We start from the raw sequence: 15,774 nt of genomic DNA on the forward strand, positions 1-15,774 counted from the left end.
TTTAATTCGACCATTTAAATTCATGCTGATGCATTCCTTACAGGTTCTTTTGCCCTCCTCCTTGTGTTTTCATCAGCGGTCGTGGCTGGAGAGTCATGCAGGACCATTTGAAAGGTGAGGAAAGAAACATCTATCTAACTTTACGCAAAGCTGTTGAATGCAGCTTGTTTAACCTGAATTTGTGAAGCTACATCTTCTGGGTTTTTATTCTTCCATCCCTTTTTCCTTCTTGTTGTTCCACTCCAGCGGCTGGTTATGGAGACTCTGTGTATCGGGTGTGTGGCTACATGTGTCTGGACAGCTCCAGTCAGTCCCAGGCGGACACATTCAAACTGGTCTTTGATGAACAGCCAAACTCCAGGGTGAGACAAGTGTGATCTGCTGCCATCTGTATGCCTTTCTGTTGTGGTTTTGTCCAGACAGTCCTTTCCTGTCAGTCAGATTTCCTTCAATCACACAGACACCAATATTCTGAAATTTAAACTGGTCTTTATCCTGGTTCAGCGATCGGTGATGAGGTCCAGCTTGTGTCCCAAACAGTGGATAAAGATTAATATTTGTATGGTTTTAGACTGATAGAATTTAACATTTCACTACAAAAATATAAATGTTGCTCCCCACACGTCTCGTGTGTAAATTCTACATTTCATAGAAGGTCAGTTTAGTGTCATCAGTCAGCGAAGAGCAGGAGTCCAGTATTTGGCCTCCCCTGGAATAAATAAATAACGGTGTAAAAATCCTTTAAGGACGCTGGATGAATGGTGTTACCCAGCAACACTGTAGGCATCCTGAAGGCTCAAACTGCTGCACAGTCACTTTATTTGACTGTTTTTCTGTTTATGTGTATTTTTCTCCACAGAATTACTGAACAAAGAAACCGACCCTTTGTAGGCTTGAAATAGATTTTCTTTTTAATCAGTTATAAATTTACTCAGTTATCAGGGCCAGAAAGTGTAAAAACACAAAGAATTGTTGCATTTTTAATTTTCCAACAGTCTTCAAATGTATTGTGCCTGATGTACTGTTCTGTAAGGAAAAATGCAGTAATTCTGCATTTAAAAGTGAGGTGTTTAATCATCCATCCATCAATTATCTACACTGCTTTATCCTCATTAGGGTCGTTGTTTATTTAAAGAAATCCATGACATGAACTCTGAGGGTGGGGAGAGGTAGCACGGAATGACCCACATGTGGCAATAATAATGCACAGTGTAAGCTGTAGACCTCATTTACTGATACATTTCAAAAAATGTCCTCAAGCGATGATATTTAATCCAGTTAAGTGTTTGTTTTAAAAATGATGTGGATTTAAAGAGAAGCGAGCTCACCAAACATCAGCATTCTGTTGCTCATCTCTGCTGAACCAAAGCAGCTGGAATCAAACCCAGCCCACGCTTATGGGTCGCCCACTCAACCAGCTCAACTAAAATGTTCAACTTTAAGTCAAGAATATACGCTACCAGTCACAAATTTGGACACAGCTTCTTGTTCAATGCTTTTCTTTATTTTCATTGTATTTTCTCACTGAAGGAATCTAAACTATGAATGAACACATCTGGAATTATGTAGTAAACAAAAAAGTGTGAAGTAAGTCAAAACATGTTTTAGATTTTAGATTCTTCAAAATAGCCCCTCTTTACTTGGATGACAGCTTTGCAAACTTCTGGCACCTGAAATGGTTTTCTCTTCACAGGTGTTCCTTGTCAAGGTTCATTTGTGAATTTCTTGTCTTCTTAATCTACCATCATTTGTACAAACATGTTTTTTATGTTTGATGCCTTCAGTGAGAATCTACAATGTAAATAGTCAATCAATCAATCAATCAATCAATCAATCAATCAATCAATCAATCAATCAATCAATCAATCAATCAATCTTTATTTCTATAGCACTTTTCATTCGATGAAATCGCTCCACAAAGTGCTTCACAACATTTAAACATTGAAAAACATTGAAATAAAAACAAGAAAATCTTTCCCTCCCACCCTGGGTATGTACATATATAGCTACACACACACACACACACACACACACTGTGTATTCCTATCCTTGCGGGGACATACCATTGACTCCCATTCATATCTAACCCCTAACCCAGGGGTCGGCAACCTTTAACACTCAAAGAGCCATTTCGACCCGTTTCCCACAGAAAAGAAAACACCGGAAGCCGCAAAATCCTTTTGGCATTTAAAATGAAGACAACACTGCATTTATCGCTTTTTTTTTTTTTTTTTTACCTCTATGCCCTTGTTAATCAGTCGTGATTAATTAATTACAAAGCCTCTAATTATTCATTTTTTAAATTGTGTCCTTCCACTAATATTTATCTTACCTGGTTAATGTCATTTTTGCTCCTGGACCTTATATGTTACGTAATGTTAGCTGGAACTCAATATTATGCGAATGTCTATTTGACTTGTAAAATCTATTTATCTATTTATCTTAAGCTAATAACTTTTCTCCAGTAAGTCGTTGCCCTATTTTTCCAAGACGACACTCCTCTGACTCTCTGACCTGCTGCCTAGATGTGACATCGAGCCGTGTTCTTGCGAGTAACGTGTATTGCCCTATCATGAGTACTTTTGACTCAAAGACAAGACGTGTCTTTCTTGGAGTGGAGCTTTAATATACAGGCTTGCCATTCTTGAGTACAAAACGATGTGAAACTACAGGCGTTTCTTCTCCAGGAGTAAAACAAAAAAAAAGGCATGAAACGTGTGGGAATCGGAAGCTCCGTGTTGTTTCTCTGCATCAGCTTTCTCATGTCACAGGCACAGCACATCCAGTGGAGTGACACGTCAAAGTAAGAGCGGTAATTTCATAATAAAATTCTCTATATTAAAATACATTGAAACGCGCCTGAAAGGCAGAACAATGTATTTTCCAAAGTTACAGGGAGCCACAACAGAGGGCTGAAAGAGCCGCATGCGGCTCCGGAGCCGCGGGTTGCCGACCCATGCCCTAACCCTTACCCTAACCCTAACCTTAACCAAACCCTAACCCTAACCAAAACAATGGCTAACCCTAAAGAAACGTTTTTGCACTTTTACTTTTTTCAGTAACAACAACATGGCCAAGAAAACACTGTTTCCCTGTATGGGGACCCAAATGAGGTCCCCACAAATGACATTTTTTTTTGGTTTTCCTATGGTTGTGAGGACATTAGGTCCCCACAACCCCTATAATTACCCGTCCACACACACACACACACACACCATGACTGTATGGAGACATGGCATGGCACCAAGGGTCATGGAAAACGTCATGAAAAGAAAAAGAAAAATCCTTAAATCAGAAGGTCTGTCCAAAGTGTTAACTGGTAGTGTTCATGTTTGCAGTCCATGGTGGATAAGAATATCTGTCTTTCCCCATCATAGGTTCTGATTCTTTTACCTAACTATACACTGTGAATGTGATATGTTGCAGAACGCTAAATCAGTGGATGACAGCTGTTGGAATGAATGTGGGCTGATGGTCTCAGCAGCTCTGCACCATCTTCAGATGAGTGAATGATGGGATAGACCTGCTGTGTCTAAGCAACAGACAGCTCTGTGTGTTTGCCTAGACAACAACGTCATCTCCTTTATGACAGACCATTGTTAACTCCACAAACAGCCATGTCTGTAAGCACGCTGTGTGTGTTCACTGGCCTCTCCATTGTTTACTCGCTGAGAGAAAACACAAGACAGAGACGTCCTGCATCTGCATTACTGTACAGGGCTTCAGCCAAACACCTTTTAAAAGCTGAGAACAGCAGCGTAAAAATTACAACAAGTTTGCCTGTCAGTGCACAGGAAGTTTCTGTTCTTGTCATGCTGTTATTTCTCTGCCAAGGAGGCGGAGCCTCAGTGGAGCTATGTGACGATCAGCGTTGGTTTGTCTGATTGTTTGTCAGTTTCCAGGGAAGGTCAGAAATGACACTGTTACGATCCAACCTCTAGGGGTTGGCTGGCTGCAACAAAATGACCAGATGGTGTTGGTTTAGGTTAAGGGATTTATTGCTTAGTAGTAAAAGGAACGAAAAAGTGACAATAAAACACAAAGACTGGTGGGTGTTGCTAAAACAAAGAACGGAATAAAACATAACGAAGGCTAACAGAGTTTGTAACTAAGCTAAACATAAAGAAAACAACTAAACTCCCTAGCCAAACCTAACTACAGAAGCAACACCCACCACCAGGAACAAAAACTAATGCAAAAGGTGTACAAAATGAACTAAACAAAACTGGTGCCTCTGAATAAGAGTACATACTAAGCACAGTTCACAAAAGCTCAAAATACGAAGTGGCTTCTACACACAGTTGGCAAACTACGAATTGGAGCCTCAATCTCCACTGAGATGTAGGGCTCCACACTAAACTAAAGCCAACAGAAGGCCGAAGTTGTCTGTAGCACCCACCACAAGTGCTTCCACACCGAAAGACCACACAGAACAACAATACAGAGCCACAATACAAAGAGGCACCAGGGTGGACTGGTCAAAGTACCAGCCACCAAGACTAATGGCATGGTGGGACTTCATAGGTAGCAGGTGTGGTGCCTGGCTGCCTCTGGTTGGTCGGAGGAGGAGTAGCTGGAGGGTGGCCCAATCAGGACGGCCGGAGGGCGGGGAGAACCAGACTGGAGTGCAGGTCGTCATCAGCTCTGTCGTCAGCTGAAACGGCTGGCAGCTGGGGTTCCAAAGGCTCTGCAAAAAGCCCCAGCTGAACCCACACACAAATTACTCCCAAACAAAGGCCCTACAAAACACCACCTCAAAACAAGACGGCACACCAATACTGGTGGCCGTAACAGACACAAGGACCAAATAATTAGGTTTTGGCAGTGATGCGGCTTATAGTCCAGCTCCATGGATTTGTTAAAGATTTCTGTATCATTGCGAGATTGAGACACACACACAGACAGACGGACAGACAGACAAACAAACTCCGGTGATTACATAACCTCCTGGCGGAGGTAATTACCATGAAGAAGGAGACAGAAAATGTGTTTTGACACAGTTATGATGCAATAAGTTGAATTTCTTGATTTCTAAAAATAAACAAAATAAAATAAAAAACTAGAAAAGCACTCGGAGAGCGCAGACCTCCACCAGGCCATCTGTTTGTCTGTCTGTCTGTTTGTCTGTTTGTCTGTTAACAGCATAACTCAAAAAATCATGGACGGATTTTCACTAAATTTTTACAGAATGTCCGGAAGAACAAAAGTAACAATCGATTAGATTTTGGAGGTGATCCGAATCACCGTCTGGATCCAGGATTTTTTTTGAAGGACTCTGTACAATTGAGAGATGGCAGCCATCTCTCACCTGAATAACTCTGTCTTGGAGAAAGTCCTTGACCCAGTTTAACATTCTTCCCCTTACTCCTGAGTCATAAAGCTTGATTACTAGTCCCTCTTTCCATACCATGTCATAGGCTTTTTCTATGTCTATGAAAATAGCCACCAGCACTTCCTTATTTGTTAGAGCTTTCTTAACTTCAGAATCTAGGCACAATACAGCATCCATTGTGCTTCTCCCTTTCCTAAAACCACTTTGCTCTGCGGTAAACCACCCCTCACTCTCTAGTTTGTGCACCAGCCTGTCAGTCACCATTCGCTCCATCACTTTACATAACACTGATGTTAATGCTATAGGCCGGTATGATACTGCCTGTGTAGACTCCTTATTAGGTTTCAAAATGGGAACGATAACTGCTTGCTTCCATGACTTAGGGAGACTACCTTCTGCCCAGACATAATTAATTAAGGCAAGAATTTCTTCTAAAACACTGTTTCCTACTCTTTTAAAAAACTCATAACTAATTCCATCCTTACCAGGCGCGGTTTTCTTTCCTTTACTAATAGCTTCTTTAAGCTCCTCAATTGAAAAGAAGAGATTATACACATCTGCATTATCACTATTATATCTTAACTTATGCCTATGCTCTCTCAAAGTCTCATTTCGTTTCCTTAACCCCACCTCTCCAAGATTCTCCCCACTGTGGACCCTTTTAAAATGACTTTCTAACACTTTAGCTTTCTCTATGTCTGAAACAATTGATCTGCCATTGTGCTCTAAGATTGGCACCTTTCTACTTCGAGATATACCTGCTGTACGATTGACTGCCCTCCAAACCTCACCCACGGACGTCTCTGCTCCAAGTTTCCCACAATATCTCCTCCAACACTCTCTTTTAGCCTCCTTAATCACCCGCCTAGTTTTAGCCCTTAGTTTCTGATATTCAGTAGCTACCTCCTGGGTTGGATATTTCCTCAGTTGCCTAAACACATGATTTCTAGCTGTGACTGCCTCCTGACAGGCTTTATTCCACCATGGCACTGGGACTCTCTTCTTAGGACCTTTCTTTTTAGGGACACACTCATTCGCACATTTCGTAATAACATTACCCAAACTCTCACTCCACTCATCAACGGTTCCACTATCATCTATTTCTCTATAGTGCTCATCACATAACCTGCTAAATTTTTCCCAATCAGCCCTTCCATATTCAAAATACTGAGGGATTACTTCTCTCTCAATTACCAAGTCTTTCCCAAACTTTAAAAAGATTGGGAAGTGATCACTCCCAATACTTGACTGGTGCAATACATTTCACTGTCCTACATTGCTAACTCACCAGACACCAGTGCTAAATCAATACATGAACATGTTCCAGTTTTAATATTAAACCTTGTATGCCTTCCATCATTCATACACACTAACTCACTGTCATCCATAAACTTTTCCACAACACACCCATTTGAGTCCCTACCTGCACTTCCCCAAATGGGATTATATGCATTAAAATCCCCCACCCACACCACTGGACTGCCTACCTGTCTTTTAATCTCTTCCAGTTCAATAATATTCATTTGCAAACACGGATTATAAAAATTTACAATATAGATCCACCCACCTTGACCCCAAATCCTTATTGCCACACACTCAAGTGAAGTTTTTAAAGTAACTTTCTGATATTGCACATCTTTCTTTATAAAAGTTGCACAGCCACCTCCTGACTGGTCTTCTCTATCAAATCTAACACTTTCATATTCTGTGATTACAAAGTCCAAACAAGATTTAAGCCATGTCTCTTGTATACACACTATTTCTGGTAAAAATCTAAGATCATCTAAAAAAATGTTCAATTCCTGTCCATTTGCCAATAGGCTCCTAGCATTCCACTGAAGGATGCTAAACATGTAAACCTCCTAAGTTCCCTCAACTTGATCCACCTCTATGTGCCCTTCGTCACTAAATTCTGAAATTTGTGACCAGAGTAGGTCTTCCAATCCCTCCGCTCTTCCCTCTACCTCATGTCTCTGTAGAATAGGGGGTCCCATTTCTTTAAAATGTTTTTTAGCGGCCTCTTCCACCATTTTTGTCATACCCACCTTCTGTGTAATACTTTTAGCTGCCCATAAAACATCTACCATGAATGCCACCAGAGACTGGGTTGTGAACCCTTGGTGGTTACCACCATCATTTGGTCCTGTCACAGCAGCCTGTGCTCTGGATGACTCAGGTTTTCTTACCGCATTTACTTTTTTAATTGCCTCAGCATAGGACATTTTAGATTCTGCTCTTATCTTTTCAACTTCAACTGTTTTTTGATGGTATTCACACACTTTAGAAGATGGCATGTGGCTACCTCCACAATTGCAACATTTGGCTTGCTCAGCTGCACACTCATTGAAGCTATGATTTTCTCCACACTTTCCACATCTGGTTGTACCTCAACAGGCTGCTGCCACATGACCAAAACACTGGCACTTATAACATCTCAGTGGAGGACGAATATATTGCCGAACTGGGTAACTCATATATCCCAGTGTTACTCTGTCAGGGAGCACCTCTTGGCTAAATGTTAAAAGCACTGCTGTTCCTGTAGGCTTAAATCTTCTCACAGACTCCACTTCTGTGCCCTTAATGTTTTGTACAATAGCACCATCTGAAATTTCCGGACTGACATAGATAACACCCTTAGTTTGTCTACCTTTATTTGGGACAAAACATTCCACTGGAAAGTTTAGTAACTGTCTGACCTTCAGCCCCTTTGATCTCTGAGCTTCAGATTTACAAAACACCAAAATGTTTCCATTCACCAAAACCTTGGCGTTTAGAACAGCTCCGATTTTATCTTTTAACTCATCCGATAGTTTAAGGGGGTTCAAAGCCTTGTCATCTTTATCCTTAAACTTAATAATAAGTTTAAACTCCTCCTCAGGATCTGTCATTTCTCTTGCCTCTTGGCTATTCTCCTCTCCACCATCATGCCCAGACTGACCCCTCTTCCTTGCCGGTTTCCCCATGCACCGACTTTCAAAAAGGGGATTTAGTGAAGCCGTAACCGGACCTATACAGGTCTTCTATCAACACTTCACTATTAACACATTAACAGCGCAACAATTAGTATAAATAGAAAAACAGATTTAGTCAAACCACTGCAAACAAGCTCCCCAGCTCAGCATGTCCGCTGTCTTCCTGTCCCTTATTTAGAATCTAATATTATCCTGGCAGCGATGTGGTAAGATTTAATTTAATTCAAACAAAATGTGGTCACTAACCTTTAGGCGTGTCACACATGCACAACATTTTACCAAATGCTCCCAGGTATTTCTAATGCTACTAGTAATACTAATCCTACTGGAGGAGATGGTAATGCTACATGCTATGGGAGACGCCAGCGTGTCGTCATTTGCTATGGTCACGTGGTACAAGACTGCTACTGGTTGGCAAAACCGGCAGTAACATAACGGCTTGCTACGAGAACGGTAGCGGGTTTGAAACAAATACGGAAAGTTATCGCTTTTCATGAATGAAATTGCACATGTATTTACCACAATGGTAATATCGTGTGTAGTTGTTGGTTGTACGAAGCATTTTGAGAAGGGATCAGGCTTGAAATTTCACCGAATACCGATGTCAGGAGAGAGCAGATAGCGGTGGCTTCAGTCATCAACAGGAAAAATTGTACCCCAGTAAGCAGCAGAGATCGTGTTTGTGGCTCCCACTTTTCTTCAGGTAAACTATTCAACAGTTTAGCATGTTTAGTATGTCCAACTTTGAGCTTATTTATCAAAAGATATTGATTTAGTGTCGCATCCTTCACGTGAAGCGATCTCTCCACTTTCGATTTGGTTCAGTGTTGTCATGTGTTACCGATCGCTGTTGAGGCGATGAAAGTATGCTAAAGTCGAATGAAGCATATTCAATAACATCTCCTTAAGCCAGCAGCCTCCTATTTGTAACCATATTTGTTTCTGTATGCGTCTAGCGATCGTTTTTTAGAATTGTCCTATTTTCGATCACCAATGCTGTGGGTCTGTTACTGTTACATAGAAGCCATACTGCAGACAAAAAATACAGCAACTTCTTGGCGTTTCTTTGATATCTTGTTGAAGATTAACAGAAGATATATTATTTTTAATTCATAATTATATATTTTTGGGTGGGTGAACAGCCCAGCGGTGTCAATCAGGTAAAAATAAATGTCGGTGAAGGAAACGTCCGGCCACAATGAAGGATCGTCAACCCGCCCAGTCTTCAAATTGTAGGGATCTGGCAAGGTTTTACTGTTTCCCTGATATCTCAGCTTACTCACGTATATTTGTCGGGCCTCAGGTGATGAGGATAGAGCATAATCGGACAATTTCACGGAAGGATAGTTCGCATTGTTATCATCAGCCATTGTTCCTCTGGTTCCTCTTGCCAACCAGTGCGGTAATCACGTGACTTCGTGACGTCACTGTTTGTAAACACTGGCGTCTCCCATAGACATTATATTATATTATAGATATTATACCAGTCCTCTGTTCTGTGTAAATACAGCCTGTAGTTCAGCTAAAAGTCCCTGGATTTTTGTCAGTTCTGTTAAAGAGTGCAGGTTTTTTTTTTTTAATAAATTTTGTTCCAGCAAATGTTATATGATTTTATTTTTCACTCATGTTGGATTTCTGATGAAATATCATGATTTGAATCCTTGATTTGGTATATCGTCCACCGTAATGCAAGGATGCTCAGAAAGTTTTAAACCTCTCAGAAACGTAGTAGAGTAGAAGTGCAACGTAGCGAGTACAGTACTTAGTTACCCCACCAGTGGGAAACCAGGGATTTAGGACATCGCAGGGTAGAATTTTTTTATGCATTTACAGATTCTATTTCATCTGTTTTGTTTTTTTTAAATAAGACACATAAAAGAAAGTGGTTTTGGTTAAATACCATGATTTTAAGCTTAGATTTGGCTATTACTCTTGACCAAACGGCACAGAACAGATAAATAACTCAAGGAGCAACTGAAAATTGAAAATCCATCAATTCTTTTTGTATGGACCTAGAAATTGAGTCATTTCTGGTGAATTTTCTTAAAGACAGCATGGCTTTCAGATCTGTCAGTAGGTTTTGGGGTTCAGAGACTTAAACAGAATCTTGTGTTCCAAAAAGTTTGAAGTGTCTCTCGAGCTATACTGTATTCTTGAAAAGTCTCCATCATCTGATGTCTATTATCTTCTAGTCAGCGTTTGAAGTTCTGACACACTCCAGAGCCACCTTGAACTCTCTCCCACTCTGTCTGCAGCAGATGTTTGCTTGTGCCAAGTCGCTGTTCATCTCTGATCAGGACAAGAGGAAACACTTCTGCCTGCTGCTGCGACTCTTTCTGGGCAACAGACAGGAGCTCGGTTCTTTCCAGAGCAAGATGATCAAAGTCATCTCCAAACCCTCCCAGAAGAGACAGTCCATGAAGAACGCTGACCGTGAGTCACTCAGACAATTCATTCTGTATTTTATTACACTTTACAAGCCAAGAAAAATCAGTGTTTGGACTTATTTTAAACTAGCACTGGTATCATCATCAAGACAAATGTTATTATAATTACATTATTTATGTAAATATGTTTTTCAGACCTTTGTTGGATATAAAACTGTAAAAGCTCTTAAAAGAAAAATAATAAAGGCCAAATCAAATGATCATATCTATGTGTATATATATATATGAGTAAGTGACAATAAAACAGAGCAATGTGTATTATAATTGTAGCTGGTATTGCAATATTTTTACATTTTTCTAAAAGCACAGAGTCAGCTGGCTGTGTCGGGCGGTGGCGTTCATTGACAGCTGGTTGCTGCGTGTCATGACTTCCTGTGCTGTGGGGGTCACTGTGGGTCACAGGGTCAGTTTTATTCAGTCATCCAAAACCTACACACACACACTAAAAGGAGACATCATCCTGACAGCTGAGACAGCAGCTCAGGTGACATCACACTGCTCTGGTTACCATGGCAGACTGACCCTCTTCCTGTCTGTTCCGGACACGAGTGTGTTTGTGTTCTTGTGAGGAAACGTTTCAGGTTCAGATCTTAAGACTGGCAATATACACTCACTGGCCACTTTATTAGGAACACCTGACTAGTAAAAGGTTGGAACCCTTTCACCTTCAGAGCTGCCTTGATTCGTGTGTTGGAAACATTCCTCAGAGGTTTTGGTCCATATTGACATGATAGCATCATGCAGTTGCTGCAGATTTGTCGACTGAACATCCATGATGTTAATCTCCCATTCCACCACATCCCAGAGGTTCTACTAGATTGGGATCTGGTGACTGTGGAGGACATTGGAGTCTAGTGAACTCATTGTCATGTTCAAGAAACCAGTTTGAGATAAGAAACCAGTTTGATGATGACCGCAGTGGACCATCTTCTGATGGTCCACTGCGGTCATAAAGGAATGGACATGGTTAGCAGCAATACTCAGGTGGGTTGAGGCATTTAAACGTTGTTCAGTTGGTACTAAAGGGCTCAAAATGAGCCAAGAAAATATCCCCCACATCATTACACCACCATCAGCCTGAACCGTTGATACAAGGCAGGATGGATTCCTGCTTTTATGCTGTTTGCAAATTCTGACAATCTGAATGTTGCAGCTGAAATAGAGACTCATCAGACCAGGCAATGGTTTTCAGTCTTCTATTGTCTAGTTTTAGTGAGTCTGGGTGAATTGTAGCCTCAGTTTCCTGTTCTTAGCTGACAGGAGGGGCACCTGGTGTGGTCTTCTGCTGCTGTAGAACATCTTCTTCAAGGTTGGAGGTGTTTTGGTTCAGAGATGATGTTCTTCATTCCTTGGTATTAACCAGTGGTTATTTGAGTTACTGTTGTCAGTCTACCCATTCTCCTCTGACCTCTCATCAACAAGGCATTTTCATTCACACAACTGCTGCTCACTGGATGTTTTCTCTTTATCAGACTGTAACAGATGTCCCGTTGGTGGGTCCGCTCAGCGCAATAACCACGGCAGGTTGGCAATATCAAACGGGCTTTTTATTCACCATCAGAGTCACAAACACAAATCAACAGTCTCTAACTTATGCCCGGCGCTCCACCGGACTTCGTCCGGTAAACTGTCCTCCACTCGTGCGTCGTCACCAGCCACCTTCCTCGCTGTCTGTGTCCTTATTGTACACACGCACCAGTCTGCTACTGCCGAGAGAACAAAAAGTCTAATCGGTAACACTTGCATCAATTAACCTGACGCTGCTTCCACACGCCCTCCTCCACACCTCTCTCCCCTGCAGCTGAGCTCTCCCACACCCACCACCACATATCCCCACCCAACACGGTCTCACGGGGATTCGTGAAACTGTTACGTAAATTTTTTGTTTCTTTTTCGTGCGCACCAACACGATTTCGTCATGTTTTTCGTGCCGCTCACCACGAAATGTTTTTCGTGTTGCTCACAACGAAACCCGCTGTGGTAATCACAGCTGAAAGCGGTTTATACCAGCGGATTCATGACGATCTAAGCTGTCCATCGGCGTATACTGCTTGTGTGATCGCGTTTGCGGCCGCCGGCCGCCGGACATTCTTGAAATTCCTATGCAAATTGGGAAAAAAAAAAAAAAAAAAAAAAAAAAAAAAAAAGGTAAGTGTACCACCGGGTTATGGTTATGGTTAGGGTTATGGTTAGGGACGATGTCATGCAAAATATAGCGTTGGATTCGCCATGGTTTTACATTAAAAATATAATACACACATTCGTTTGAAATACGTTCTGGGTGGCACGAAAAGTCCGCCGTTTAAAATACATTGGTGCACATTTCGTGGTGAGCGGCACGAAAAACATGACGAAATCGTGTTGGTGCGCACGAAACCGAAACTAAAACTTACGTGACAGTTTCACGAATCCTCGTGAGATCGGGCTGCCCCACCGCCCGACTTAGGCCAGGGAGCCGTCCTACCTAGCCCACTCCCCTCCCCCACCCCCCACCCCCGACTCCGAGGAGCGGGAGAGGAAGTCAGCCGCAGCCATCTACGCCCCCAGTCTATGAACCACTTTGAACTTAAAAGGCTGTAACGCCAGATACCACCGTGTGATTCGGGCGTTGGTATCCTTCATGCGGTGAAGCCATTGGAGAGGCGCGTGATCCCAGGAGGTAGTAGCGCAGGGCCCCGACTGCCCACCTGATTGCTAAGCACTCCTTCTCCACTGTGCTCTACCGAGCCTCCCTCTCAGAAAGCTTAGGGCTGATGTACACTACTGGGCGGTCGACGCCCCGCACCTGCTGAGACAAAACAGCCCCCAGCCCTCTGTTCAAAGCATCAGTCTGCAGGGTAAAAGGGAGAGAGAAATTAGGAGTGTAGAGGAGAGGCTCCCCACAGAGGGCTGGCTTTATCCTCTCAAACGCCTGCTGGCACTGCTCCGTCCACTGGACCTGATCTGAGGCACTTTTTCGAGTCAGGTTGGTCAGGGGGCTGGCCAGGTCTGAAAATTTAGGGATGAACCGTTGATAGTAGCCCGCCAGCCCCAAGAACCGCCGTACCTCCTTTTTGGACTTGGGCTGTGGACAGGCTGCGATCGCTGCTGTCTTGACCACCTGTGGACGCACCTTTCCGCCGCCCAAGTGGTGTCCCAGATACCGTACCTCCCTCCGTCCAACCGCACACTTCTTCGGGTTGGCCGTTAGCCCTGCCTGTCTCAAGGACTCCAGCACTGCGGCCACCTGCTGCACATGCTCCGACCAGCTACCACTGTGGATGATAACATCATCCAAGTAGGCAGCGGCATATGCTGCGTGTGGACGCAGCACCTTGTCCATAATACGCTGGAATGTGGCTGGGGCCCCGAACAACCCGAATGGAAGTGTAACGAATTGGTACAAACCGTACGGAGTGGAGAATGCCGTTTTTTCCTTAGACTCTGGAGACAAGGGAATCTGCCAGTAGCCCTTGGTAAAATCCAGCGTCATAAAAAAGCAGGTAGTGCCCAGCCGATCCAGGAGCTCGTCGACCCTGGGCATTGGATAGGCATCGAACCGTGACACATCATTCACCCTGCGATAGTCTACACAGAACCGTATAGACCCATCCTTCTTGACGACAAGAACAATGGGGCTACACCAGGCAACTGTTAGACTTTTCTATTACTCCCATCTCCAGCATTGCTTTCAATTCCTGCTGAACTGTTTTTCTTTTATGTTCAGGTAGTCTTTAAGGTCGTGAAAAAACCCTCACGCCTCGGGGGGTCTCGATGTGGTGCTGTATGAGGTCCGTATGCCCTGGCAGGGGAGAGAACACATTAGCAAACCGCTGCTGCAACATGGCAATGTCTGTTTTTTGGGACTGCGAGAGATGGTTTTCAAAGAGGAGTGAGGTGGAACTGTCCGACTTTGGAACCTCAGGCCCTAACTCATCTCTCTCCTCGACCATAGTCACCAAAGAAACCGACTCAGCCTCTCTCCATGCTTTCAGGAGGTTGAGGTGGTAAATCTGCGCTGCTTCTCCCCTGTCAGAGCGTGCAACCTCATAATCCACACCCCCTACTCGTCATGTGACCAGAAAAGGTCCTTGCCACTTGGCGAGTAATTTCGAGCTAGAAGATGGGAGTAATACAAGCACTTTATCTCCCAGTGATAATTGTCTTAGCTTTGACCCTCTGTTGTACAGGCGTTGTTGCCGCTCCTGAGTCTTGAGCAAATTCTCCCGTGAAAGCTGCCCAAGTGATTGGAGTTTTGCTCTCAGATCCAGGACGTACTGAATTTCGCTCTTACTTGGGCTCGGACCTTCCTCCCAGTTTTCTTTAACCAGGTCCAAAACCCCATGTGGCTTCCTGCCAAACAACAGTTCAAAGGGAGAAAATCCCGTGGAAGCCTGGGGCACCTCCCACACTGCGAACAACAGAGGGTCCAGCCATTTGTCCCAATTGCAACTATCCTTGTGAATGAACTTACGAGTCATGTTCTTCAAAGTCTTATTCAGACGTTCCACGAGACCATCAGTCTGTGGGTGGTAAACGCTAGTCCGAATAGACTTGATGCCCAATAATTCATAGAGTTCCCGAAGTGTTCGTGACATAAATGAAGTGCCCTGGTCAGTCAGAATCTCTTTGGGGATTCCAACTTGGGAGATGACCTGAAACAGTGCTTGAGCAACACTCTTTGCAGAGATGGTGCGCAATGGCACTGCTTCGGGATATCGTGTCCAGTAATCCACTAGGACTAACACAAACCGATATCCTCGTGCACTCCAGTGAAATGGCCTGATGAGGTCCATGCCAATTCTCTCAAAAGGGACCTCCATCAGCGGCAATGGGCGCAAAGGCGCTCGTGGGATGGTTAACCAACTGGCATTCGGGACAAGAAGCACACCACCGGCATACGTCTCCCCGAATGCCAGGCCAATAGAATTGGGCCATAAACCGGTCGAGTGATTTTTCATACCCCATGTGACCAGCCATTGGGTTGTAATGTGCCGCCTGGAAAACAGTTTCCCAGCGGCACTTTGGTACCAACAATTGGGTG

The 15,774-nt window shown here is 43.4% G+C and overlaps 1 protein-coding gene across 1 annotated transcript in view; it reads left to right on the top strand.

The window, feature by feature from the left end:
- rbpjl (recombination signal binding protein for immunoglobulin kappa J region-like) overlaps positions 1–15,774 on the top strand; it is a 74,073-nt gene that overhangs the window by 35,515 nt on the left and 22,784 nt on the right. The window contains exons 4-6 of the mRNA XM_051948069.1: positions 44–114; positions 247–362; positions 10,560–10,737. Coding sequence (XP_051804029.1) covers positions 44–114; positions 247–362; positions 10,560–10,737 — 365 coding nt within the window. The remainder of the gene's footprint in view (positions 1–43; positions 115–246; positions 363–10,559; positions 10,738–15,774) is intronic.

This window comes from Acanthochromis polyacanthus, chromosome 5 (assembly GCF_021347895.1).
Source record: "Acanthochromis polyacanthus isolate Apoly-LR-REF ecotype Palm Island chromosome 5, KAUST_Apoly_ChrSc, whole genome shotgun sequence".
Taxonomy (NCBI): domain Eukaryota; kingdom Metazoa; phylum Chordata; class Actinopteri; family Pomacentridae; genus Acanthochromis; species Acanthochromis polyacanthus.